General features: G+C 41.2%; 1 protein-coding gene across 4 annotated transcripts in view; it reads right to left on the bottom strand.

The window, feature by feature from the left end:
* LOC117551247 (calcium/calmodulin-dependent protein kinase type II subunit beta) overlaps positions 1 to 25,595 on the bottom strand; it is a 43,920-nt gene that overhangs the window by 5,939 nt on the left and 12,386 nt on the right. For 2 of the 4 annotated variants that reach the window (XM_034224025.1, XM_034224028.1), the window contains 12 exons: positions 25,364 to 25,436; positions 22,079 to 22,181; positions 19,467 to 19,550; positions 19,285 to 19,379; positions 19,072 to 19,194; positions 17,749 to 17,832; positions 16,433 to 16,475; positions 13,789 to 13,860; positions 12,519 to 12,556; positions 2,257 to 2,322; positions 1,430 to 1,474; positions 826 to 874 (listed from right to left, as the gene is read on the bottom strand). In XM_034224025.1, the coding sequence (XP_034079916.1) occupies positions 826 to 874; positions 1,430 to 1,474; positions 2,257 to 2,322; positions 12,519 to 12,556; positions 13,789 to 13,860; positions 16,433 to 16,475; positions 17,749 to 17,832; positions 19,072 to 19,194; positions 19,285 to 19,379; positions 19,467 to 19,550; positions 22,079 to 22,181; positions 25,364 to 25,436 (875 nt within the window). The remainder of the gene's footprint in view (positions 1 to 825; positions 875 to 1,429; positions 1,475 to 2,256; positions 2,323 to 12,518; positions 12,557 to 13,788; positions 13,861 to 16,432; positions 16,476 to 17,748; positions 17,833 to 19,071; positions 19,195 to 19,284; positions 19,380 to 19,466; positions 19,551 to 22,078; positions 22,182 to 25,363; positions 25,437 to 25,595) is intronic. The other 2 variants (XM_034224027.1, XM_034224026.1) reach the window with 2 other exon arrangements.

Raw genomic sequence — 25,595 nt, 5'->3', positions numbered from 1 at the left:
AGTACAAGAACAAAAGTGATTACCTATGTGATAACTTTAATGTTGCAGCAGGTAAAAGTGGAGTTCAATTCATAATAATAATAATAATAATAATAATAATAATAATGATACAACTTTATTGATATAGCACCTTTCATGCAAGATGCAGCCCAACGTGCTTTGCAGAGTAAGACAAGATACAGAATAAAGAGTGAGGAACATCATTAAAAACAAGTTATAATCAAACAAAAATAGTTATTTCACAGAACGTGGAACGATAAAACATGAACAGTGATCCCACTAAAATGACCAAATTAAAAAGATAGGTCTTTAATTGACTTAAAACAATTTAAATGGAGTTTGATAAGATCCAAGGGGAGGCTGGTCCACAGTTTGGGGGCCTAGAAACAGAAAGCAGCCTCCCCAGATTTCTTGTAAAATACTTTCTGTACTGCTAAAAGAAATGCATTGGAGGATCTGAGTGTCCTTGTAGGTTTTTAAAATGAAAGGCAGTCACTGTGTGGAAGGGCAAGGTTATGTATAGCTTTGTAAATCTTTAAAAGCACTTTAAAATCAATTCTGAAAGACACTGTAAATAGTGCAGTGATGCTCAGCACAGGGGAAATGTGATCTCTTTTTTGTGTTTGTTCAAATCCTGGCCGCAGCATTCTGAAAGGTTTGCAATTTCATTAAAGATTTTTTAGGGAGACCATTAAAAATAGAATTGCAGTAGTAAAAAAGTGTATATACCGCAGGATAGATGTATCATACTGTAATAATATGTCATGAGCTAGTCTTGTTTTAATAATCTGAAGCAAAGTAACCAATGCTTTAAAATAAGCTCACCTTTCACATCCTCATCCTCAACAGTGGTGCTGCTGCTGTCAGAGGATCCCTGCAAAGTGCACAGACACAAATATTAATTGCAAAATCACATCAAAAGCATACACACACTCGCAGAGACACACTCACTAACACCATTTCTGGCATCGAATCTACAGCACGACTCAACTTTAACACACCGGCCAAAAATACAGCAACAGATACAGCTGTACGTGTGACTCAGTAGCACACTGCTGACGGACACACACAACTGCAAAGCACATGACGTTTAGCCACCGTGACACACACTCTCCACAGCTGGGTGACAGGGGGGTTAATCTGTTAACAGACATTCCTCAGCCAGCAGCGGGAACCACTGAGCTCCATTAATCTGAACACAGAGGGGCAGTGTAACACAACCACCTCACCGGAACCACAGCTCCAGCCTCTCACACTCTCTCCATCTCTCTCATGCGTAAAGAAACACACAGATAAATATATTACGCCAAAATACACAAATCCAGCTTCATACAGCTTTACCCCACACAGATAGAGAAACGGAGTGCAGACGAGGATGAGAAATGAAAAGAGGACAGGAAATAAAGAGATGGAGTGAGGGAAGATGTACCTTGTTCCCATCTATTGGATTATAGATAACAGTAGTCTGAGGCTCCTGGAGAAGAATGGAGAGAAACGAGACCATGGGAAAGAGGCAATAGAGAGGGGAGGTTTCATGGGGACAAAATGAGAGTTTGAGACATAAGAGGAAGATTAATAGAGAGTCAGACGTGAGCAATACATGGGAAGATTTGAAAGGGTTAATGATGGAGGATGGTTGTAAGAGTTCCTAGATTTAACCATCTATGCTAATGATCTGTGCTAATGCTGGATATCATTCTCTCTCACACACACTCACACACTTTGAATTACAAATGGAATCATTAAGAATATAAAACAAGCAAAACATATTTTTTTCTATCTATATGGCAATTTACTTTTTAACCTTAAAGTGCTGTTTGCAACACTGATACAGCAAGTAGCCTTCATAAAGCTGTCAGACAAATGTAGTCAATTCAACATACAGTATTTCCCTCTGAGATGTAGTGAGGCTAAAATATAAAGTTGCATAAAATGGAAATATTCAAGTAAATAAAAAAACCTTATTCTTATTGTAGTAAGTTACATTTAACCACTGGCTAACCGTCTCATGGCGCCGGCTCCCACTCGTAAACACATTAGAGTGTTTTCATTTAACTCCTGGCAAGAAGGGGAAGAAGTGCATTTCCCAAGTTCTCAACAAATTCCTCAAAAAGCTGCAAACCTTGAATTAATAAATGAAGTCGTAGCAATAAATCACGCCTCTCTCCCCCTCACGTTCTTTCATACACACTCCTACACACTCTCCATTTTAAAAGTGTAAAGATCCGACAGACAGACGGACACAGAGCTGCGTACCAGTGCAGCGGTGACGTGGCCTTTGGGACTGGTGACTGTGCTGTTTCTCGTGCTGTTTGTCTGTGGCTGTGCAGGGAACACAAAGTGCTACATTAGTGCTCAGCAACAATGGTGAGAGGTGCCATCTGCCGCTTGCAAAGTGGGTGGTTACTTTGGAAAAAAGTGTAATACCACGCAAAAAAATCACAGATAGGATCAGAAGAGTGCTCCAGAGTCAAGAATAGAAAAGAACGGAGAGCACTCAACTTCCAGAGAGCAATCAGACAGAAAGCATGACACGCTGTACATCAAAAAAGGTTTCCTCACATTTCTCACTACAGAATTCATTAGATAAAAAGGTTTTCTACAATTCATCATGTCTTTTGTCCCTGCAGTAAGATTGAAATCAATCCCAGTCAGAGCTTTGATACTCCAGCCTTGGTCTTTTACGTTCTCATTGGCCTCTCCTGCTCGGGATGCTGTTTAGCAGATGGTGAATAAAAACCAATGACAGCTGTGCACCTCTGCAACATCTGTCAGACATACACGTCCATTTTGTCGAACTGCATGGGCTCTTACATTAGAGTCTCTTAATGTATCTCTCCCGAGAGACACACATCCAACTGCATACAAAGACACACAGCGCTTATGAAACAGGCCATTCACATAAGACACCATAAACAGCCACCAGCATGCTAAATATACAGACACCTTGTTTTATAAGGACGCACATAACCAACTCTGACAGCAGGCACAAACACACACATGCAGGCACGACACGGCGACTTCATGCTTTAAACCAATGAAATCTCTATTTTTCTGCTCATTATATTCCTCGGCAGGGCTGCCTGTAATTGGAGAGTGTTCGACTGAATAGGAAGAAAATGGTCAGAAACTAAATTCTGGTCATTATAGACGGAAGATGGAAAAGGGTAAGAGAGAGAAATGGCTTAAGAGGGATGTAAGACCACTCGTGAATATGTAGATTTCCCATGATACCACCTGTTCGTGTTTTTGAGTATTTTAATTTGATTTCTGGGAGACAAAGGGTCACTAGAGTTATCAAACTGACACCTCACAATGATAGAAAAACACTTTTGAAGTGACTCCATACTTGCTTTCAACACTAGTGTGACTTTTTACCCTGCTTCCTCTTTAAATGCAGGTCTTAGAATAAGTTAGAAGGAGAGTTCAATATTACAGTAATCCACAAATATGTGTCTTAATGATACAAAATAGATACATCTGAATTCATAGAAACAGTGCAACCCAAAAGAGGCCCTGCAGTGAGCTAACCACCCATCTGTATTAATCTCTCACCGCAACTCTAATGGGAAACAAATGAAGAAATATTCCCGAGTCAAACAGGAAGTGTGTGACAGTGTGTGTAGCCCTGAGGTGACCCCAGCTGTGGCATTAACTCGAGCATAAAGGTCGCCTTTTAGCGTCACTGACAATCAAAGGGCAAAAATCAGCCTGTCTATTTTCCAGCATTGGATTTCCCTCTTTGAAGGTAGATTTGCTGTGATGTTTATCCTGCCGGCAATCCAGAGGCATAAACGAGCATCCAGCCGGAAAGTCCCATTTCAAATCCATCATCTCTGCAGCCTTTTTCTGTGGTGTCCATATTTCGTGACTCCGTGAACAGGTTGAGATATTTTGGTTTGGAGAGAAATTTCTCTTTTTGATGAATTGCCATGATATCTGGTTCTCCTCAGGGTGATTTGTAATAACTTGTGTGACTTTTACGTCCACTATCACCTCAAAGTTTGAATGTGGCCAATACTTTGATTCATCATCAAATACCTCCGAAACAAATGACATTTACAATAGCCTTGTTCCTATTTCAGCATGTTAACATTGTCATTGTGAGCATATTAGCATGCTGACAATAGTTTAGCTGTTATGAATTTGAGGCATTCTTCCTTTGTAAATAATGACAAGGGAGAAGGAGAACAAAGAGAGCAGTGCATCATATATTTAGTTGAAAACAGTCTGTAATCGAGAAGGATGGACCTGATCAAACACACTGGAGGAGGAGCAGGACGTGGAGAGAAATGTTTTCTAGCACTCAGGCTGAAAGATTCGCCCAAAAAGTGCATGGTAAGGTGGAAATTCTGAGAAATGTCAATGCACTGCACGATATTTATCTCACATGAGAGTTTGTTTTTGGAGGGGGGGAGGTGATTTATATTCCTACTTGATCAATTATCTTTGAGTTACAAGAACACAAAAGACATGTTCAGCCTTTTGAAGTGAGCGTGTGCTGTGAGACTGAGTAATGGTGTTTAATTGAGCAGGAACCAGAGGAAAGTGGTTTGCTCAGCTTGCACATTAATTACACCCTGTATGTGAGAAGCACAGCTCTGAGTCTGCCATTGTTTGTGAGTCACACTCGGATTCAACTAAACATCATTTTAGATGTATATACTGAGGTATTGTTCTCTCGCTCCCAACAATGTGTGTTGAATCTAGCTTTGTAGCTTCTAAATGTTGGAAAGTTACAAAAGCAATTCTCTGTTGGTTCATGTCTATCAGCAACACCTTTCACATTGCACATTTGAGAATATTGAATTTAAATTGAACAGCAATGGAGCTAAATGTAATTTATCTATGTTTCTATCATAACTTAAGTACAACTCAACAGAATTTGCTGCATTCAGACTAAGTTTCTGTGAGACTAGCACTTTCTAAATCTGTGTCAGCACACTTATGGCCGAATAATAGTATTGGAAATGTCAATGGCTCACCAAAAACATTAGGCTTTATCCAAATTGTAATCTGATGAGTAGTGTGTCATCACTTCTGTTATCAGAGCAAAAAGAAGCACATGGCTCCATGGGACACTCAGCATAAATGGATTGGAAAAGGCAAACTGGGAAACTCAGATTAGCAAACCACCACACAGTGAGGTTTGCTCCTTAGGTTCTGTTTTTGTTTTAATTCAGTGTTTTCTTGTCTTGTTTCAGTACCTTTGTGTCTAACATTCAAGCCGATATTTATAGTTTCCCTGTTTTTTCTGATTCTGTCATCCTTGTTTTGGTTGCCTATGTTAAGTAAAGACTGTTTTTTTCTACCTGAGTTGGCCTTTAAAGGTCCTTTGCCTGTGTTCACAGCAGTTGTTACCACTGGGGAGTTACAGGTCAAAGGTGGCATGAAGTCAGCTTGGAACTAAGCTAAACTGGGTTGGAAGTTAAATATAAGACTTTACAAAAAAGCATAACAACCTCATTGATACGATGTTATAGAGAAGAAAAGAGCATATTCCCAGGAAAATGGCTGGAAAGTGAGAAGAGAAATAGAGAGAGAAATAGAGAGAGAAATAGAAAGAGAAATAGAGAGAGAAATAGAGAGAGAAATAGAGAGAGAAATAGAGAGAGAAATAGAGAGAGAAATAGAAAGAGAAATAGAGAGAGAAATAGAGAGAGAAATAGAGATAGAAATAGAGAGAGAAATAGAGATAGAAATTGTAGAGTTATATTTGTATTTATTCATGTTAGCAAACTATGGATAAGCTTAAAATGAGAATAATTTGGGTAAAACTGTGAGCTGGATTTGGGGCCTGTTGACATGTGTTTTTGAGGACAAAGGAAGATGGGGGAAGGTGAGAGCATGTCCTGATTTGCATTCAACTTAGATCTAGCTACAGTGGTTTGTGATATTAAGAGAGGTCCCTTGGGTTTCTCTGGTGCTTATCAATAGTAGCAGTTAAGTGAATACTGTTCAAACAATACCTGTGTTTGTGTTGTATATTGATTTCTCTGTTTTATCCTTTCATAAATGTAAGGACTACAAATGGCTATAAACATTCTGGGCTGGTTGGAGTAAACAGGGTTTTATTGCTCTGTGGGGGAGGTGTAAGGTATGCAGGCCTTGAGACCTTTTGTTGGAAAGTGAGCCTGTTGGTTTCCTGCTGCGTTTCCTGCTGCGTTGCGTCTCCCAATGAGATGACCTGAAAAGATGACCAGCTGACCTAACACCAAACCCCTCCTTCTTACTCTGGTATATATCCGGTGGATCCCTGGCGTTCGGCCTCTTCTTCACATGCTGCCCTCGGGTGAAAGTAGCTCTGCAGTATGCGAACCAGGGCAGGAGTAAGCCGGCATTACTCCTTAAGCATTACAATATAACTGTATATATCATGTTGTATTGTAATGATTGTATTGCATTGTCATATTGCCATTAAAGTAGAACGGTTACTTTGTAGATATGGATTCCTTCCTGTATTATAACCAGCTTCATAGGAACGCGCGGAGATTTGAAAAGCGGACCAGTTATCCTCCAAATCTCTAACAAAATAGAGAGAGAATAGAGAGAGAATAGAGAGAGAGAGAGAATAGAGAGAGAAATAGAGATAATAGAGAGAGAAATAGAGAGAGAATAGAGAGAGAGAGAGAGAAAGAAGAGAGAAAGGAGAGCAGGTGCCCGTGCTAATGCAGGAATACTGAAATAGCTCCAGGTTGTGTGCAGTGGTGTGACGTCAGGGTGCAGCAAAGGAGAAGCTGTGATTATGTAATGATAGATTAATCATCTGGTGGGAAATAATTCGTGAGATTAGCATCAGGCCACCCGAGGAGAGAGATGGGAGGGGGAGGGGGGGGCTGTCAGGGGAAGAGAGGAAGGAAGAGGACAGGCTGAAAGAGGAAAAATAGGCCCAGGTTAATGAACAGAGAGCGTGTCATAAAGAACAGGTCAGGAGAGACTGAGTCGAGGAGGAGGAAGAGTGCGGGAGGAAGATGAGGAGGAAGATGAGGAGGAAGATGAGACTCCTCTGCCGGGGGTCCTGCCAACCCTATGTCCTGTGCGTTGGAGGTCCCGCCAGCTATTCTTCTGCCGGGGGTTCCTGCCAATCTATGTCCGTGCCGTTGGAGGTTCCACTGAGGGTCCTGCAACCCCTATTTCCTGTCCCGTTGGGGGTCCCGTCGACTACTCTTCTGCCGGGGGTCCTGCCAACCCTATGTCCGTGCCGTTGGAGGTTCCGCTGGGGGTCCTGCCAGCTCCATGTCCAGTCCCGTTGGAGGTCCCGCCGACTACTCTCCTGCCGGGGGTCCTGCCCACCCTGTGTCCTGTGCCGTTGGAGGTCCCGCCGACTGTTCTCCTGCCGGGGGTCCTACCAGCTCCATGTCCTGTCCCGTTGGGGGTCCCCGCCGACTACTTCTTCCGCTGGGGGGTCCTGCCAACTCCATGTCCTGTCCTTGCTGGGGGTCCTGCCGACTACTCTCCTGCCGGGGGTCCTGCCAATCCTATGTCCTGTCCCGATGGGGGTCCGCCGAATACTCTTTCTGCCGGGGGTCCCTGCCAACCCCTATGTCCTGTGGCCGTTGGAGGTCCCGCCGACTACTCTCCTGCCGGGGGTCCTGCCAACCCTATGTCCTGTCCCGTTGGGGTCCCGCCGACTACTACTCTTCTGCCGGGGGTCCTGCCAACCCTATGTCCTGTGCCGTTGGAGGTCCCGCCGACTACTCTCCTGCCGGGGGTCCTGCCAACCCTATGTCCTGTCCCGTTGGGGTCCCGCCGACTACTCTTCTGCCGGGGGTCCTGCCAACCCTATGTCCTGTGCCGTTGGAGGTCCCGCCGACTACTCTTCTGCCGGGAGGTCCTGCCAACACTATGTCCTGTTCCCGTTGGAGGACCCGCTGAGAGTCCTGCCAATCCCTATGTCTTGTTCCGTTGGAGGTCCCGCCGTCACCTGTCTCGCCGGGGGTTCTGCCAACTCCTGGTCCTCTTCCGTGGGGGATCCTGCCGAAGCCTGTCCCACCGGCTCTGGTTCCTGTCCGGCCGACACCGGGTCCTGCCCGGCCTCCGGAGCTCTCCCGCCAAGCGCCTTCCTGCCCGGCCTCCGGACTGTCCGGTCTTCGCCCTCGAGCCCGGCCCCCTGAGAGCCGCGGTCCTCGCCCTCGGCCCCCTGACTCTTCCTGCCGCGGTCCTCGCCTCGGCCCGGCCCCCTGACTCTTCTGCCGCTGCCTTCGCCCTCATGCTCGGCCCCCTGAGTTTGCCCGCTGTGGCCTTCGCCCCACCATGGACTCTGCCTTGCCCCCGGGCCGTCCGCCCGAGACCCCCCACCTTGGACTCTGCCTTGCCCCCGGGCCGTCCACCCGAGTTCCCCACCTTGGACTCTGCCTTGCCCCCGGGCCGTCCGCCAGAGTCCCCCTTCTCGGCTTCTGCCTTGCCCCCGGGCCGTCCGCCCGAGATCCCTTCCGGGTCCTCTGCTGTGCTCCTGGGCTGTCAGCCCAAAAACCCGTCCTCCAGACCCCCTCCACCCACAATGCTTGAGGTTTTAGACTTTTGTGGGTTTTTTTTAGGGACGTCTGGAATCCGTCCCTTGAGGGGGGGGGGGTTCTGTCAGGATTCTTATGTTATGTCACGTTTGTAGTTTTGTATGTTGGGTTTATTTTTGCTGTTCTCCCCGTCTTGTTTTCTTCCTGGTTTATTGTCTGGTCCTTCTTCCTGTGTTTTTCCTCCCGTCGTTAGTTTCCCTGGTGTGTCTAGTTGTCTGGTTGTGTTCACCTGTGGCCCTTGTGTTTCTCCTCCCCTGCCCGGCTGTTTCTCGTCTTGTGATTACCCCTCCCTGTATTTAGTCTTGTCTTTTCCTGTGTTCAGTGTTGGTTCGTCTTTTGTTTGTGAATGAGTTCACCGATGAGAGTTCTGTTTTGTCCAAGTTATTTTTATTTATCCTTGAAATAAAGGCATTTTTCAGCGTTATCTGCATTTGGATCCTGCTTGCTTCACTCACCGTAACAGTTGCACGTTACAGAGGCACGTCATCTCGCCACGCAACCCCCCCCCAAATATATTTCAGATCTGTGGGAAACACTGCAATCTTGTATGAACATGATCCATATCTTTTGCATATGATTAATTATCTTGTTTTAAAAATATCCATTTCCTATGGACACAAAAAGTATCTTGCGTAAACAAGATATATATCTTGTGCATATTACATTTTAGTCTTCTGTGAACAAGATCCACATCTTACACATTATTTAGTGGGAACACTTCATTTTAACATATGCACATGTTTGTGGCAGCTACCTTACCCTTTTTATGCTTCTAAAAATAGCTCGAGATTATTATCATGTGGAGAAGATAATACATTTGTGTACTTGATATTGTCCCAAGATAAAAACTAAATGTCATGCTTGTGGAGTGCTATAAAAAGGTCTATTCTTCATCCGAGACAAATCTAACCCTAACCTTCATTGAGCTGCTCACTTAGAGTTTACACAAAGGCTTCACACCGACTCATGCAAGCACACATGCATAGCAACACACACACACACAACACACCACACTACACACACACACACACACACACACACACACACCACACACACACACACACCACACACACACACACACACACACACACACACTCACTACACACACACACACACACACACACACACCACACACAATTGCGACAGAGTGTCATTAAACACTGACCACAGACACTTGATTGAGTGCAAACACATTACAAACACTTGTGGGGGACTGGATGAGGATGAGAGGAGCTAACAGAGGAGCAGCGATAACGTCAGTCACGGCAGAATCTGAGTAGGCCTACTCTCTTTCAAATGAGACGGAGCAGGGACCAATACTTTAATGAGCTTAGGTTTTGGCACAGGGATTTTATTTTGGATGAAAAATGTCTGCAGTGGAGTGATGCAAAAAGCGAGCTGTGCCAAACTGAAATGTCTGAGAGCGGAGAGGAGGAAAACGCAGCCCATAAACCAGTTGAGAGAAGTGAGCGTCGGAAGTGAGAGGCCTTGTCATGTTTTATATTCCTAAAGTGAGATTTACGTCAGAAAGTGGTCCTTTTTTTCTTTAAGTTTGAGTTTGTATTTAATTTGTACACTTAAAGTGACTTTTGTGATGTTTTTTGAATGACAGTTTAGACATTAGACGCCTCCAGCTAGTTCCAGAACGCAGCTGCACATCTTCTTACTGGCCATAAAAAGCGCGACCATATCACCCCAATTTTGGCCTCACTGCACTGGCTTCCAGTTCGGTTCAGAATAGATTTTGAAACTCCTTTATTTGTTTTTAAAGCCCTAAATGGGCTGGCTCCTGCCTATATAGCCGAACTCCTCCAATCGCTACACCCAGGCAGAGCCTTAAGGTCGGCTGATCAGCTGTTGTTGATAGTGCCTAAGACCAGGCTTAAAACCCGAGGGTATCGAGCTTTCGCAGCGGCTGGCCCTAGGCTCTGGAATACTTTGCCCCTCCATGTGAGGTCGGCCCAGACCCTGGGGGTTTTTAAATCAACACTTAAAACTCACTTTTTCTCTTTGGCTTTTGTTTAAGTATCTATTTATTCATTTATTTATTTAGTTATTTATTTATTTATTCATTTAGTTCTTTATTTTAATATTTATAACATAACATAGGATTTCATAAAGTATTTTTAAAATAGTTTATACATTATTCAAATATAGGAATAGTAGATAGGATTACTTAAAATATAGTACCTTATATTTAATCTTTTTTCCCTTTAGACGCTTGCGGTTTATTCTTAAAAATCCTTACCCTTACACACCCCCCATTTTCCCTCTGCTGGTCTATGGCCTTGTAAAGGGTAACGGGGTACAGAGTGGCTTAGATAAGCGGGGGAGTGCATCTGACGAAGAGATAGGTTGTTGTGCTCCCTATCTCTGTTTCTTATCCTATATCTAATAGAACTGCTCGGGTCTTGATAGATTGAGTGGGGAAGTTCATGAGAGCTTTCTAGAGGGTTATCAAGAATAACTTTTATCCAATGACCTTTTCCCTCTCTGTCTGTGTCTATGTATTCTCTTGTTCCGATTAACCCAGCCAAATCTTTTTTCTTGTTTTGTATCTATATCTACGCCGGGATCCGGAGTCGAGGCTGATCCTCTTGCTGTAGTCCTGTGTCTTGGATCCTCTATCCTGAGTTCTGGATTAAGTCATGGACGTTCGGGTCGTGGCTGAACCTGTCTCTGCGGTCCTGCCTTGGGTCTCGTCATGCTGCTTCCCTGATGGCTTCCACAGGATTGAAGCTGACATCCTCGTGGATTCATCTTCTTATTACAGATACATGCATTTCCTAACATTCGGTCTATATGTTGTAAAATGTATTATCTCTTCGATTTACACACGTCATCTATTGCACGTCTGTCCGTCCTGGGAGAGGGATCCCTCCTCTGTTGCTCTCCCTGAGGTTTCTCCCATTTTTTCCCCTTAAACTGTGGGTTTTCTCTGGAAGTTTTTCCTTGTACGATGTGAGGGTCTAAGGATAGAGGGTGTCGTTTTTCTCATACTGATATTCTGAACAATCTGTGCTGTTGTATTTGCTGTAAAGCGTCTCTACTGTAGGCTATTTTTATTATATGTACAGCACTTTGGCTCGACCAAAAATCGTTTATAAATGTGCTATATAAATAAAACTTGATTTGATTTGATTAGAGTTAAGTGCAATAAATAATGTTTCAAAGAGTGTTGCTACACACAATGCTAACAGGATGTTTTGATAGAAATGACATCCATTTCAGAGCATTTTACAATATCTAATAATTGGATATTGTTGTATCTTAAATTGTGTTTTCGTGACTGTTGTCTGACTGACATATGTTTCAATAGAATTATTATTATTATATTGTTTTTGAAATATTACTTATCTTTAAGAAGAAAAGGTACATTTTGAAATTCCAAACATTGCCATTGGTTCTTATTTTCTATTATTCTACATGTATTCTAACACTTTTTTTGTAATAGACTATTTTAAATAAAAGATGTTAACTATTGTATTTGATGGAGCTAAACTACATAAATAATACTCTATACTAATCTGGTTCTTCAGCAAGTTTAATTATTTATTTATCAGGATTGCTTTAAAAAGCTACACTTTCTGGGAACTATCAAATATTCAGTTGTGTCATATTTACTGAAAGTCATGAGGTAAATAAAAAAAGAGGATTTTTAATCTCAATGAGACGGCTCCTGGCTAAATAAAAGTTGAATAAATAAAAAAAATGAAGGTAACGATGCCTCTCTGAGTAACATGAAGGAATGACAGAACTGGTAGGGCAGTAAATGACAAACAAAATCTGCTGTGCCTTTAAGGCTGAAAAGACTGTCTTGAAAAAATATTAATGTGAACGCTGCAGCACTTGACAAAGTCAAATCACCTCGTACGCCTTTGGACGAAATATTTATAGAATAATAAAAGTAGTTCTGAGCGTGAAGGGCGTCCGAACAGCGGGCAGAAAAAGGATTGTACAGAGGAAACGAGGCAGTGAGGTAAGAGAAGAGAGGAGCTAGCTTACCTTGACATCAGTCTTCTTGTTGAGGAGACTCTTGGCTGCTGCAGAGAGGCAGAAAGACACACCCTCAGATGGGAGAGTACACATCATACACCTTCAGATGACACAGCTCTCTGGATCTGCTCACTCACACACAGCTGCAGATGCACGCTGATGCATGCACTGGCTAAAGTGAACCACTCAAAACTGAACATGCAGACCACAAACAGAGTGACAAGGCTCGTCTGTCCACATGTCCTCCCCTTCTCCACCCTTAAGGGAAAGACAAAAAGCCACACTGTACAGAATGTATCCCTCCCTCTAAACAAAAAAAGAAAACCCTCCCTCCGTCCTGTAAAAAGACATTAAAAACCCAACGAATAAACACACACTTTAAAAAACCACCATCCAACTGGCACCTCCTAACCCTGATCCATTGCCCAACGCGTTAGATAAGCAGAGGGCATCATGACGGGGAAAAAAAGTCAAACTAATTCTCCATATAATCCAAATACACTCACACACGCACAGCTACAGATAGAGGGGGGAGATTAGGAGGAAAGCATGCTGGGAAGTGGGATGGCGATGCAGGTATGTGATAATGGGTTTGTTAATCTCAAGAGTACGCTGGATTAGCATGAATAACGGCAGAGGTCATATATGGTCAGGAATTATAAATGACACTTTAATAAAGCGGTATATCAGGTCAAAAATAAACATGCAGAAGTTGTCAAGTGTTTTGATGCTGTTTATGAATGATTTAAGACACAAAAAACATCCTTCACTTTTTCCCTTTGCACCTCAGACAAATGCATCCCTTTTCTGCAAACACAGCTGCATTCAAGCTACCGCACACACAACACACACACACACACAACACACACACACCCAACACACACACACACACACCCCACACACACACAACCACACACACACACACACACACACACACACACACACAACACACGTGCTATTTGTCTCCTAATTCCCCTCGGGACATGTGACTTTATTGCACAACCCATGATAAGCAAAGATATCTGAACAGTAATACTCTCTGCTTCCAGATAGGAGATGTGGATGCTTACCTTGGCAGACGTTGGAGAAGCATTAGAGGAAGGAAAAAAGATTTAGGAGGAGAGATTAAAACAAGCTGAGGGTTAGTGTGGGATGTTGTGACTCTGGGGGGATTTCCATTTAATCATGTCCGAGTTCAGGGAAAGGGAAGGATGGGAAGTTTTAGGAGAGGAGAGAAAGAGTAGTGAGTAAGGGTACAGTTGAGATGGGTTAGCAGTACCTTGCTCCACGATGCCAGAGGTGGTCCCGGGCACATTGCTGATGGAGGCGGGGGCTGTAGTCTGCCGACCCACTGGACCACAGAGAGGAAGGGAGAGGGTGAGGAAGTGCAGTATACTGGTTAATGGAATGAATGAGATCCAGAATGCTTTCTTTTTCCAAGGACATTTCATTTTGACAGTTGCTCCTTTTCAGAATAAAATAAAAGATACAATGCAAAATAAAAACCTGTATATAAACATAAAAAGTTAAATTAAAATGTGTGAAGGAAATATAATCATAGGAAGTCAAATGTCCAATAAAAGACTAAATAAAATAAAATAATGTATATACACAAATAAAAGTTAAATGTCCAAAAAACGATTAAATACAAATATATATATATTTATGTAAACATAAGAAGTAACATTTTTAATACAAGACATGATCAAATAAAATAAAAGATACATTCAAAAATAAAAACATGTATATAAACATAAAAAAGTTTAAAGTAACATGTGCGAAGTAAATATAAAAGAAATATATAATTAAAAATAGATACACACATATATTTATATATAAATATATATAAGAAGTAAAATGTCTGATAAAAGACAAAATACAATTTATATAAAGAAGAAAAGTAAAAATATGTAGTAGCTATTCGTTGATAATGCTTTTCTTTTCAGAATAAAGATGGCAGGAATAATGTGTTCTTATTGGAGATGTACATCTTTAAAAACACGTTTTAAAAGAAATCTCAGCTGTTTCCTTAAAGATCTGGCCCCTGTCGTTTTATCAAACAAACAGGAGTACAAAGTACATTTGTGGGGACAACAATGAGCAGCAGGGTGGTGTGTGTGGGATTAAGTTGAACGTTTGTGTTCACAGTAATGAACAAACATGTCACCCAGTGCAACAGGGGTGCTAATTGGTGTGTTTTGATAGTTCTTTGGACAATAATGGAGCTCTATGGCACAGATTAAGAATATGTAAATGGTTTGATAAACACACAATACTTGTTAGTTGATGTATTTAATCAAATAAAGGAAAACCTCTTTGAAGAATAGTGCATTGCGTAATATGGATATTCTTTACATAAAATAGTCCATCTGTCCATTGTGGTGTTATTCTTCCAACAGTAGACTTCCACAGGGTAAAGTAAACAGATGGATGCATTAGAGTGTGTGTTATGTCATTCCTGTTATAAGGCTCCTCTGATTGTGATTGGTTCAAAGATACACTGGTCAGGCTTCACTTATTCTATAGTCTACTGTGTAACAGCTGATATCAGCAACTGCTGTAAGCTCTTCAAATATGTTTACATGACAGTGTACAGGTTTGCTTTTAGGTGACAGAAATGTGTTGAAGAAACAGTTTTCCCCACAAAGACAGTGGTACTTTAACTTAAGTAAAAGTACAAACACAACAATGTAGAAATACTATTTTACAAGTACTTTTTATAAGTTAGCATCAAAGTGTATCAAGTAGCAACAAGTAAAAGGACACAGGATAAAATATATGATAGTATTTAATTAACATGATTGATGCAATAATGTGTTTATTACTTTGAAATTGGTAAAGATGGTGCCGATTGTATTTATTTTGTATACAGTTTGTTAACAAGAAAGTATTTCAACTGTAAAAGTACATATACATCTTTCAAAAATTATTTGACGAACAAATCTAAAGGATCTGATTAACAAAAGGAGTTATGATGTGTTTTTATGTTCAAAAAACATTCCTGTGGTTAAGGATAAATATCATCTCTTTGCATTGTTCTTGGTGGGGAACTAGCTTGTATTTGTATCTTGAAAACATAAACTATCAAATATGTGATTATCTTAGGATTATTAATGTGCTCTTCAAGCCATCACATTCTGACCATTACATGTTCATATTTCTTGTGTATAAGCAGCAATATAGTTACTATGAATAACATCTAGGTCATGCAATCGCATACCAGGAGAGCACTTTACATACTGTAATTACACATAGTAGGTTATGGAGATTAATGTGTTTTTATTGTGAATAAACCATTTGGAAACCTGGTTAGCGCCGGTGGAAAAACTACAGCAAGATTCATTCCTCTACAGCGGCAATAAACCCACCACACGGGCCCCCTCACAATAAAGCGGGATCTCATTACGTGTGACATTGAATATGATAAGTTGTGTACAGAGAAATGTGTTATTACTTCTGTACTTCGTGATCGATCGGATGTCACCGAACAGAGAGGCTCGACAGAATCAAACTCAGACTGCATTTAAGAATCAGACAAACAAGTTATACTGTGTGAGATTACGGACATTAAAACCGAGCAAATATCTCTGCTGAGTTTCCTGCTTACTCTAACAGTGCCGCCCATCAACCTGTTGTAAGTGTGTGTGTGTGCGTGTGCGTGTGCGTGTGTGTGTGTGTGTGTGTGTGTGCGTGTGTGCGTGTGCGTGGGTGTGTGTCTTGTGTGTGTGTGTGTGTGTGTGTGTGTGTGTGCGTGTGCATGTGCGTGTGTGTGTGTCTGTGTGTGTGTGTGTGTGTGTGTGTGTGTGTTGTGGTGTGTGTGTTGTGCGTGTGGCGTGTGTGCGTGCGTGTATGAAGAGATGGCAGAAGACAGATGGCATGTCAGCCTGCCCCCCCCTCTCTCCTGCTCAGGGAGCTGCACTCACCAGAGAAGTTCCTGGAGACGAGCATGGTGGTCAAAATGGCCCCCTGCGGAGGAAGAGGAGGAGACGAGGGTTAAATAAAAACGAGGGACACTCTTTCAGACAAGCAATCCCTTTATGATAATATGGCAATTTTAAATGTTGTGTATAAATAAGCACCCTTTTGTCACTGTTCAAAGTGACAAAAGCACTCTCTCAGGTCTGACTTGTAGCATTTTTTTGAATCTCTTTTGAATGAAATGCTGCAGAAGCACAAGGTAAAATATGCAAACAGAAAAAAATGGCCATTGTGTTTTCTTAATCTTCATTCGTTATGCATAAATGTCATGAAATCAATCGAATTACCCATGAAACACTATGAAAGAGACAATTGTATGCTGTTGATGGGGAGATTACTGTCATATTAGATTAGCTAATTACAGTAGTGCATGCCCTCGCTGTGGGAACAGGGGAAACGAAAAGCGTTTGCACAACCAATATGGCCAAAAACTAACATTTAGTGCAATTGTAACCAACTTTTCTGAACATCTGCAAAAAGACAATTGAAATGGAGGCTCGTTTCTCTCCACATCTGCTGGAGCTTATCGTCCATCTTCGCCTGGTGACTCCTAGTGTTTTCAATCTTCCTTTATTCAAACAACATGAATGAACACATTTCCAGGAGGCTTCACACAATTTGAACTATTAAGCATTAAACAATAATACAATTGTAACCTCCTGCCATTCATTGCTTTAAAAAGGCAGCAGGAAAGAAAGATACATTCCCTCTATAATAACATTTCATTATGAAGCTGATGTGCAAATGTCTCGGTGATGCGTCACTCGTGATGATGATTATTAAAGCATCAAAAATAAGTTTCAAAAGCCTGCCAGAGGACAGGAAACACACCTCTTCCTCACTGTCATCAAATTGATATCTCATCTCTGTTCTCTCTCTCGCCCAATAAAACTTACATTATTGCCAGGGTGAAATTACATTTTCCACTCAAGAACAAAATAGATGATCACAGAATGACAAGATCTCTCTCTGAGCGCGTGAGATGTCAAATATCGCAGGAGCACTTCTTTTTGTAAATGTGATCTCTGAATAAAACATCAATGTAAAAGTCCGAATGAGAGGAAGCTGTCACTTTCCCAGACCGAATAAACCAGTAATGATGCATGTTGCATATCTGAAAGGGGCTTAAGGTAGATATAAGATGGGACCCGGAAAACTATTAGATATTTCGGAGGATCTATAGATTCAGGATTGAGTGTTGTTATTTGGTAAACAGAGGAAGATGCAGAGAAGGGAAAGACATCATGGAGCATGTTCACACCTTGAGTTTCCTCCTGGCGTTAAACTTCTTCAGGCACTCGACGGTCTCCTGTCTGTGCATCATAGAGGCCACTGTGGAGCGTTGCTGTGAGGACACAAGAGAGGAAGAGATGCTGAAAATAAAACATTAGAGGAGCAGCTCCGACAGTGACAGGTGTATGTGGGCAGGAGCTGTCGGAGACACTCGCTTCCCTGAAATCTGTTGGTTCTGAAGCTCTTTAGGGGACGACTTTCTGGCAAAATCGTGTAGGCGTATTTTCAAACTCTGCCTGCGGTGCCTCTTTAGATACACCTGGCTTTGGCATGAAGACAGACTGTAGATACATTCAAATTGTTGACTGTTATAGGATTGATCACGGGTAAGTGGAGACACTTGCATAGCGTTTAAAAACACAGCTGGTTGTTATATAAATGTGGAAAAAGTCTGGTAAAACTCTTATTTTCTCTTCCTAGACTTTAACTGCACATATTAGAGTCTCCCGGGTGTCTCCAAAAAACTGATGATCCTGATACTTTTGAAGATGTAGAGCAAACAGAAGTGCTTATCCCTGAGACAGGTTGCTCTTCTGCCCTCCTGGGTACAACATGTTTCAAGATAAGCTGACCCAGAATCTGCAAATATGAGAGATTGCATGTTTTGAAACAGATGGTGCCGATATTTGGCAGCTTGGGACGGATGTTCATAAACTTGCTTTTGGAGGATTTATAAATGACACATTTGTGTGAGTGTGAAACAGCGGCAATGAACGATTCTGGTCTGCAGTAACAGAGCGCGTAGTATACTTTTCTTCTTTGCTTGAATAGTACGTAACAGAAATAGAAACAGTGCAATTCAGACAGGGAATGTATTGTTTACATTTTAAAATATCATGCTCATTTCCAGGTTCATATCAGTATTTAGTGCTCCTACTGGGACATGTCTCATACTGCCTGTGCTGCAGCACCTCTTTTCACCCTCTGTCTGAAACCAGAGCCCAGTCTGCCCTGATTGGTTAGCTGGATGGCTCTGTGGTTGATCAACAGCTTAGAGATGTCCCGCCCCTTAGCCTATCATGTACAATGTGTTGGAGTGCTAGCCAATAGAAGCAGCATGGAGCTGCCAGTTTCCCAGGCTTTACAAAAACAAAAGTGACCCTCAATCATTTTTGGACGTGTGATTTCTCTTTTGAATGTTGAGCTGATTACCTGATCTATTTCAAAAAGTGCTCATTTTATATTTCTATTGCAATAACATTCAGCAATGTAGTTTAAAGAATACCTCTAAAAGAGCTTGTTAGAGGCATCAGCGTGTCAACATGTCAAGTGTTCCTCTATATGTACTTACGCAGACCCACGGGTGCTTCAGAGCCTCCTGGGCAGTGATTCTCTTGGCTGGGTTGATAGTCAGCATCTGGTTGATCAGATTTTTAGCCTCTGGAGTCACAGTGTCCCACTCTGGGGAGGGAAACTAAACACACACACCAATGCATGTCCACATATATTAGATATGAGCCACATAATGTTGGATTTACAGTGAGAGAAACAGAGGCAGGCTCACATCGTACGCTCCGGCTTTGATCTGCTGGTAGAGTTTGTGCTGGTCCTCGTCCCAGAACGGAGGGTATCCAACCAAAAGGATGTAGAGGATCACACCTACACAGCGAAAACACAACCTTTGTCTGAGTGACGAGAAGGAAAGCGAGGAGGCGGCGGTTAGAAACACATCAACAAAGAGCTCACCACATGCCCAGATGTCTACTGGTTTACCATACGCCTCCTTCCTCAGCACCTCTGGGGACAAGTAGCCGGGAGTCCCTGCAAAACCTGCAAAATAAACACAAACAAACATCAGGGTTTAGTTACAACACATTTTTACTTGGATTTCTATTAACCAAAACTCAGGGTTTGTTTGTTTCCAGTTTCAAACCATCATTTAACCTCTTCTTTTAAAAAAAGAAACATCACCACGAGTGTCCCCAAACGTAACCATATGTTTGTTATTGTAACAGAGTTGTCATTTTAACTTTAAAGTTAAAGGTGGGGTAGGTAAGTTTCAGAAACCGGCTCGAGTGCACTAACATTTGAAAGTACACAGCCGAAAATAATCCGCCCCTACCTTCAGACTTCCTTACAGAGCACCTCCTCCAACACACATGAACGCGCAATGCACGCCCAATGACGGCACGAGATACATTTGTGCGTGCACGAGATGGAAGGCTGACAGACAGGGCGGCAATCCAATCCGTTTAGCCGCTAAACGGATTGGTTGTACTTTTTACAGTATCACGGCTTCCACAGATGACATTTTTTTTATGGATTTATTGTCAAAGCACTTCAGATATTCATTGCTATCGGGATGTTAAGAGCATTCCATGGAATATAACAAAAAGTATATTTCGAGCCGGTTTCTCAAACTTACCTACCCCACCTTTAAGCTAAACTTAACTGTCACGTCATGAAAGGAAGTCCAAGACAATTAAATGTTGTCTTGCGAAACAAACATAAAAACCAACAGCATTATGTTCTTGTTGTTTGGAGGACTTGTTTATCAGCAGTCTTGATGTAGCTGTCCGTGGTGCTGAAAACATCAACCAATCGTTATTCAATACATTATAAATACTGAATAATTAACCATTTCCTGTTTGATTTGATATCATATAGGCTCCAGCAGCCCTTCACTATAGCCCTTTGATCTCTGAGATCTGACAATCTGTAATACTTATTCAGGGCTGACCGTGTTGAGGTTTGGTTTCTTTTTTGATGAAGGGTTCAGATAATCTGTGTCAAAGTGAACTTCAGTTTAGATGTCACATGTTGTGCTGAACGCCTGGTTAACTGCAACATGTAGGTCGCAGCAGCAGTGACATTGGGAGAATTTAATGCAAGCAGGTTCTAGTTGTCAAAGCTCTAAGTAAGCCATGTGTGGACTCTCACACAGCATAAAGGGGCCTTGCTAAATATGTAAACTGATGCGACACCATACCTGTCAGTGACGGGGCAACATGGTGATGAATCATGTCCAATGTACAAACTCCATAATCTCAATTTACTACTCACTAAAGACTTTAGATTTGAGTGTTTATTATGTAGTGAATAATAACTAAAAGCCGGTCCTTTTTTGTGCCATGTTGAGGATTTTTGAGGCAGCATCATTTACACACAGTCTTAAAATCACTGCACTAAGTACATTATGAAATGTAGTTGAATGAAAAGTCAGAGCTTTCGGCTAGCCGCAGCAATATTACTAATTGATCCTCATATTGGCTCTGTCTCCAAAAGTCACTTAATGCACTTTATTACATCTGGCTGAAATCCATGTGTCCTTATCCTTGTTAGCTTTCTAAATCTGAAAATCAACACAATGCAAATGAAAAAAGGGTATAGAAACTACACAGAAAGATGAAAACAAGAGTCCTGTCAGACAGAGCGGATAAGTCTAATATTAGAGGAAGAGGAGGCAGAAATCCCTTCTTGTTTATAGACCGGAGGCCACGCTGACAAAAAGGATCAGAAGACGGTATGGAGAGGAGGGACCGGCAGATGTTATTGCAGATTTTCTTTTAAGAGACATACTGCACTGTCTGTGATTCTCCATTCTACCATCTGTGGGTAGCAGGTACTTGTTCATCTATGATTCATTTCATGTTATCAAGAATGTCTTTAGAAAAGTGTTGGAGGACGCACAAGATGCTCTTCATGATCATGATTTAGTTAGCTTTAGGAAAAAAGAGCTTGTGTCAAGATTCTTGTTTTGGTGATACGAAACTCAAGTACAGTACTTTTGGGGTATTTCACTAAGGTATTTATTTCTGTTTATTGAATTTAAGTTTATTTGCACCATTTGAAATACAAGCATAACAAATATAGCAATGGATACAGTGCAGGAAGATCCAGAAAGCCCACCTAAATGCCACTAAACACAATTTATATATAGAAAAATACATATATATTAAATAAATGTAAAAATAATATGACTACATAATAGCGGTGGTAAACTTTTGGGTCATGACATAATACAAAAAACGAAAAACTAATAATACTTTATCCTTCTGCTCCACTATATCTAACCCTAACCCTAAACATTTATATTCTACTTTTTCAAATTCATTGTGTTAGGATTATCTTAATCAGCTACCAAACTCAAAGTGATCTTTATATTCAGAAGGCTTCACTTACATCATCTAGAAGCTGCTTTTAGCCGGACTCTGTTTGAACTCACAGAACCATTATTTAAAACAACTTCTTCAGTTTGACTTTTTGAATGTTTAAAAGTAACTAAGTCCACACGAGCACACTGCAGATGTGTGTGTGGTGTGTGTGTGTGTGTTGTGTGTGTTGTGAGTGTTACATACCAAACCACGCCTGCTGCTCTCCTTGAACCTCGATAGCCAGTCCAAAGTCAGCCAGCTTCACCGCTGCGTTCTTACACTTGCTGGCCAGCAGCAGGTTCTCCGGCTGCACGAGAACAGTCACGTCAGCAAAACTCTCATTTTACAAATCACATTTCTTAAAAACATCATCCCAACACCTTCTAAATCTGGGATGTTCCAGAAGAAAGCAACAAGACAAAGAAGAGTCCTTATTCAGTGTGATAAAAGGATGCCAAAGAATAGCTGTTATTTGTAATTCCTCCCACACAGGAGCAAGAAAGTCTGACTGAAAGAGACACAACCCTTTTTTTGCGTGGTAGTTTTGTGTTTTTGGCAGTCATTTGTTTACATCTTATGTAGTTGTTTTATTGTCTCAATGTCATTTGTTTGTAAGTCTGTGTGGTCATTTTGGGTCTGTAGGAAATGGGCTTGTCTTTGTGGTTTTTTAGCCTCTTATTGTTGTTTTGTATCTGGTGTCAGGTCGTTTTAGTGTTGAGTGTTTGTGCTGGTTTGAGTTGTTTTAAACTTCTGTGTGGCTTTTCTTTTGCAGATGTCTGATTGATTTCCAACAGAAATGTGTCACTTCATTGGTTGGTTCTGCTCTACCATTTTCATATGAGAAAAGCAGAATTGAAAGTGTGACAAACCACTTGGATGCAACCAATTAAATCCAGATCAGAGGACTAAGAAAAACTAAAGATTACACAAATTCATAGCAACACTTTCACATACTCTAAAACCCACTAACACTCCGAGGCTGAGACAGACAGATGGGACTTAAAAACATTGTATAGCCTTTTTTTTGCCATTTGTTTACTTGAGGAAGACCAAATACAGCTTGTCTTTTAGTCGTTCCTGCTCTGACGCCGATGTAAAAGCAATCTGACAAACAACACAGCACACACACAGCTCCTTGTTTTGATAAGCAGTTAATGTTGACAGTGATTGATTTGTGCCATTTCTTAATAATCAGTCCTCCACAGAAACAGCTGGATGTTGTGCTCCAGCTGCAGGGCATTCATCATGTCACCCTCTGCTGGAGGATTTTAAAAAAAACACTTGACTGCTAGAGAGGAAGGGGAAGCTCCTTATGCCATCAAATCATGTCACATGAAAAGATGTACATCACCTCTCAGCACGAAATATTGAAATGTCCATTCATGAAAGATGTGACAGTCCTTCTTTGTCAGGGTGCATGCCACTTTGGGGACACATTGGTGAGTCTAATTAACGTCAGACAATCCACTAACGGGTTAATCGCTTCTTGTTGCAGCTCTTATCTTGGCTATTCTCAAAAGATGACTGACTTTTAAAACCACTTCAAATTACTTAGAGAAAAAAAAGACTTAAAAAAAACTTTAAAAAGACTTCAAAAGTAAATGGCTCCAACTGGAACGAGTTGACATTTCCTTTCTACAAAGACTGCGAGCTGCACAATTCATGTAATTAGGGGAGAACATAATTCCCATGCAGTAAGAAGGAGACAGTACATCTTCCTATCTGTTTCTGTATCTAAAAGGAACACACTAACATACAGAACATGATGACACTGAGCATCAAATATCAATCTCTGGATATGAAGTGTCATTGTCTTTTCAGGTAAGTTGATAACTCATGAATAACTTTCAGCCCTGTTTCATGAACAACTAATGAGAGAACAACAACATCTCTCTTCCATAACTTAACAAACCTCCACGAGGGAAATAATCACAGCACAACCTTCCCTGTAGCCTCCTCTGAGAGGGAAACCTTTAATACACTTCAGCAGGTAAAGTAATTGTGGAGCTCCCCAGAGTCTCAATGCAATAACAACATGTGAGCCGAGGCCAGTATGGAGAGTCTCATAAAACATTCATATATATGATATGAACAGTAAAGCCTTCAAATTAAGAATAACCTTGTTCTAAATGTGCTCCCTTTTTAGAGATTGGAAAACACTTACAAATTGCACAGAGGCTGTTATATATGTTTTCATTCAAAGTTATTAATATTTTTACAAATGTAAACAGCTTACCTAATTCTAGTATTGATATTTTATTATACACTGTTCATCTCATTCTTTTTAAAATCTTTTATCTGTATTCTTGTGTCACCTCTTACATATGCTATCCTTTGTTTTCATGAATATCCTCTTGTTCATGTTGCTGCTAAATAAAGGTTGATCTTATCTTATTTATTTAATGTGAACAAAGATATCAACACTTAACGAGCTCATAATATCTGCTTACCAACACCCTACAGTATGTATGAGTGTGTTATTCAGTAATATATCTTCATTTATGCGTCAATTTTTTTTAATGTTGTTCAGAGCAATTACAAATGAATGATTGTAAAATCACAGCATGTGTTCTTGATTAAGTCAGTCAAAAGACATGTGTCCTGTTGAGGGGAACGTTTCAAATGTATTATTAAGATTGAATGTAATTAGCACTGCTGCACATGTTATATATTTAATTTAATATTAATATGCCATTCTTGCACACTAAATGTAAATAATATCCTACTTTTATATTGTGTTAGCTGTAAATTGGCCCAATAGTATTGTATTTGTCATATAGTTTACAGCTTTTTATATTCACGGTCAACTTTTATATTATCACCTTTTCAGTTCTGTTTCATCTTCTATTTTGAGATGTTTATATTGTATAATTATTTATTTTCTATTTCTAATGATGTGCAATACTTTGTTTTACATGCTGCTTCAAGGAAAACATTTCCCAATTTGGGATCAATAAAGTCAATCTTATCTTATCTTATCTTATCTTATCATGCCTGCAACTTGGAGAAATGCAATGAACCTCGAGAACAACTTAACAGCAGGCAGAGAAGCCACATTTTCAAGTCTGATGCACCTGTAACCACGCCCCACAGTGATGTCACGGTGTACCGACACACCCTGAAGTACACTTCTACATCACTGCAGTAAGGTGAGAGCTTCAACATATGGAGTAAAAAACAAGGTTTTCAACTGCTGTTAAGTTGCTCTTCCACTTACATTTCAATTCAAAACATTACCTTAATAAACTCGACACAGTATCGACACTTAAACGCATGCACAGACATTAGTTTCTGACACACAGGAAAGGCACAAACACATGCAGACATGCACGAACATGCTAGGTTTAAATACTGCACTTACCAGCTTTCAGAGTCTGGTACAACAGTGAGACGCAGACAAATACAACTTCAAATCACTCTCAACACACACACGCAGACACACACACAGACACTTATAGACACACACACACATCCCTGCAGGTCACTCACCTTGAGGTCTCTGTGTACCACCCCCATTTGATGGCAGTGGAGCACGGCCTCCACGATCTGCTGGATGCAATGACTGCACGCAAACAGCAGGGGGGGCACGTTAGTCTGAGCACATTCACTCCCACAACTGTCATATCCATGCAGGGGCAGCCACATCTCAATACAAGCCACACGCACACAATCTCTCTCACACACTCACTGCACATTCACACCACCCAAAAAAAAAGAAGAA

This window comes from Gymnodraco acuticeps, unplaced genomic scaffold, assembly GCF_902827175.1.
Source record: "Gymnodraco acuticeps unplaced genomic scaffold, fGymAcu1.1, whole genome shotgun sequence".
Taxonomy (NCBI): domain Eukaryota; kingdom Metazoa; phylum Chordata; class Actinopteri; order Perciformes; family Bathydraconidae; genus Gymnodraco; species Gymnodraco acuticeps.
Note: the sequence above shows the minus strand (reverse complement) of the source record. Positions and strands in the feature narration are given on the sequence as shown.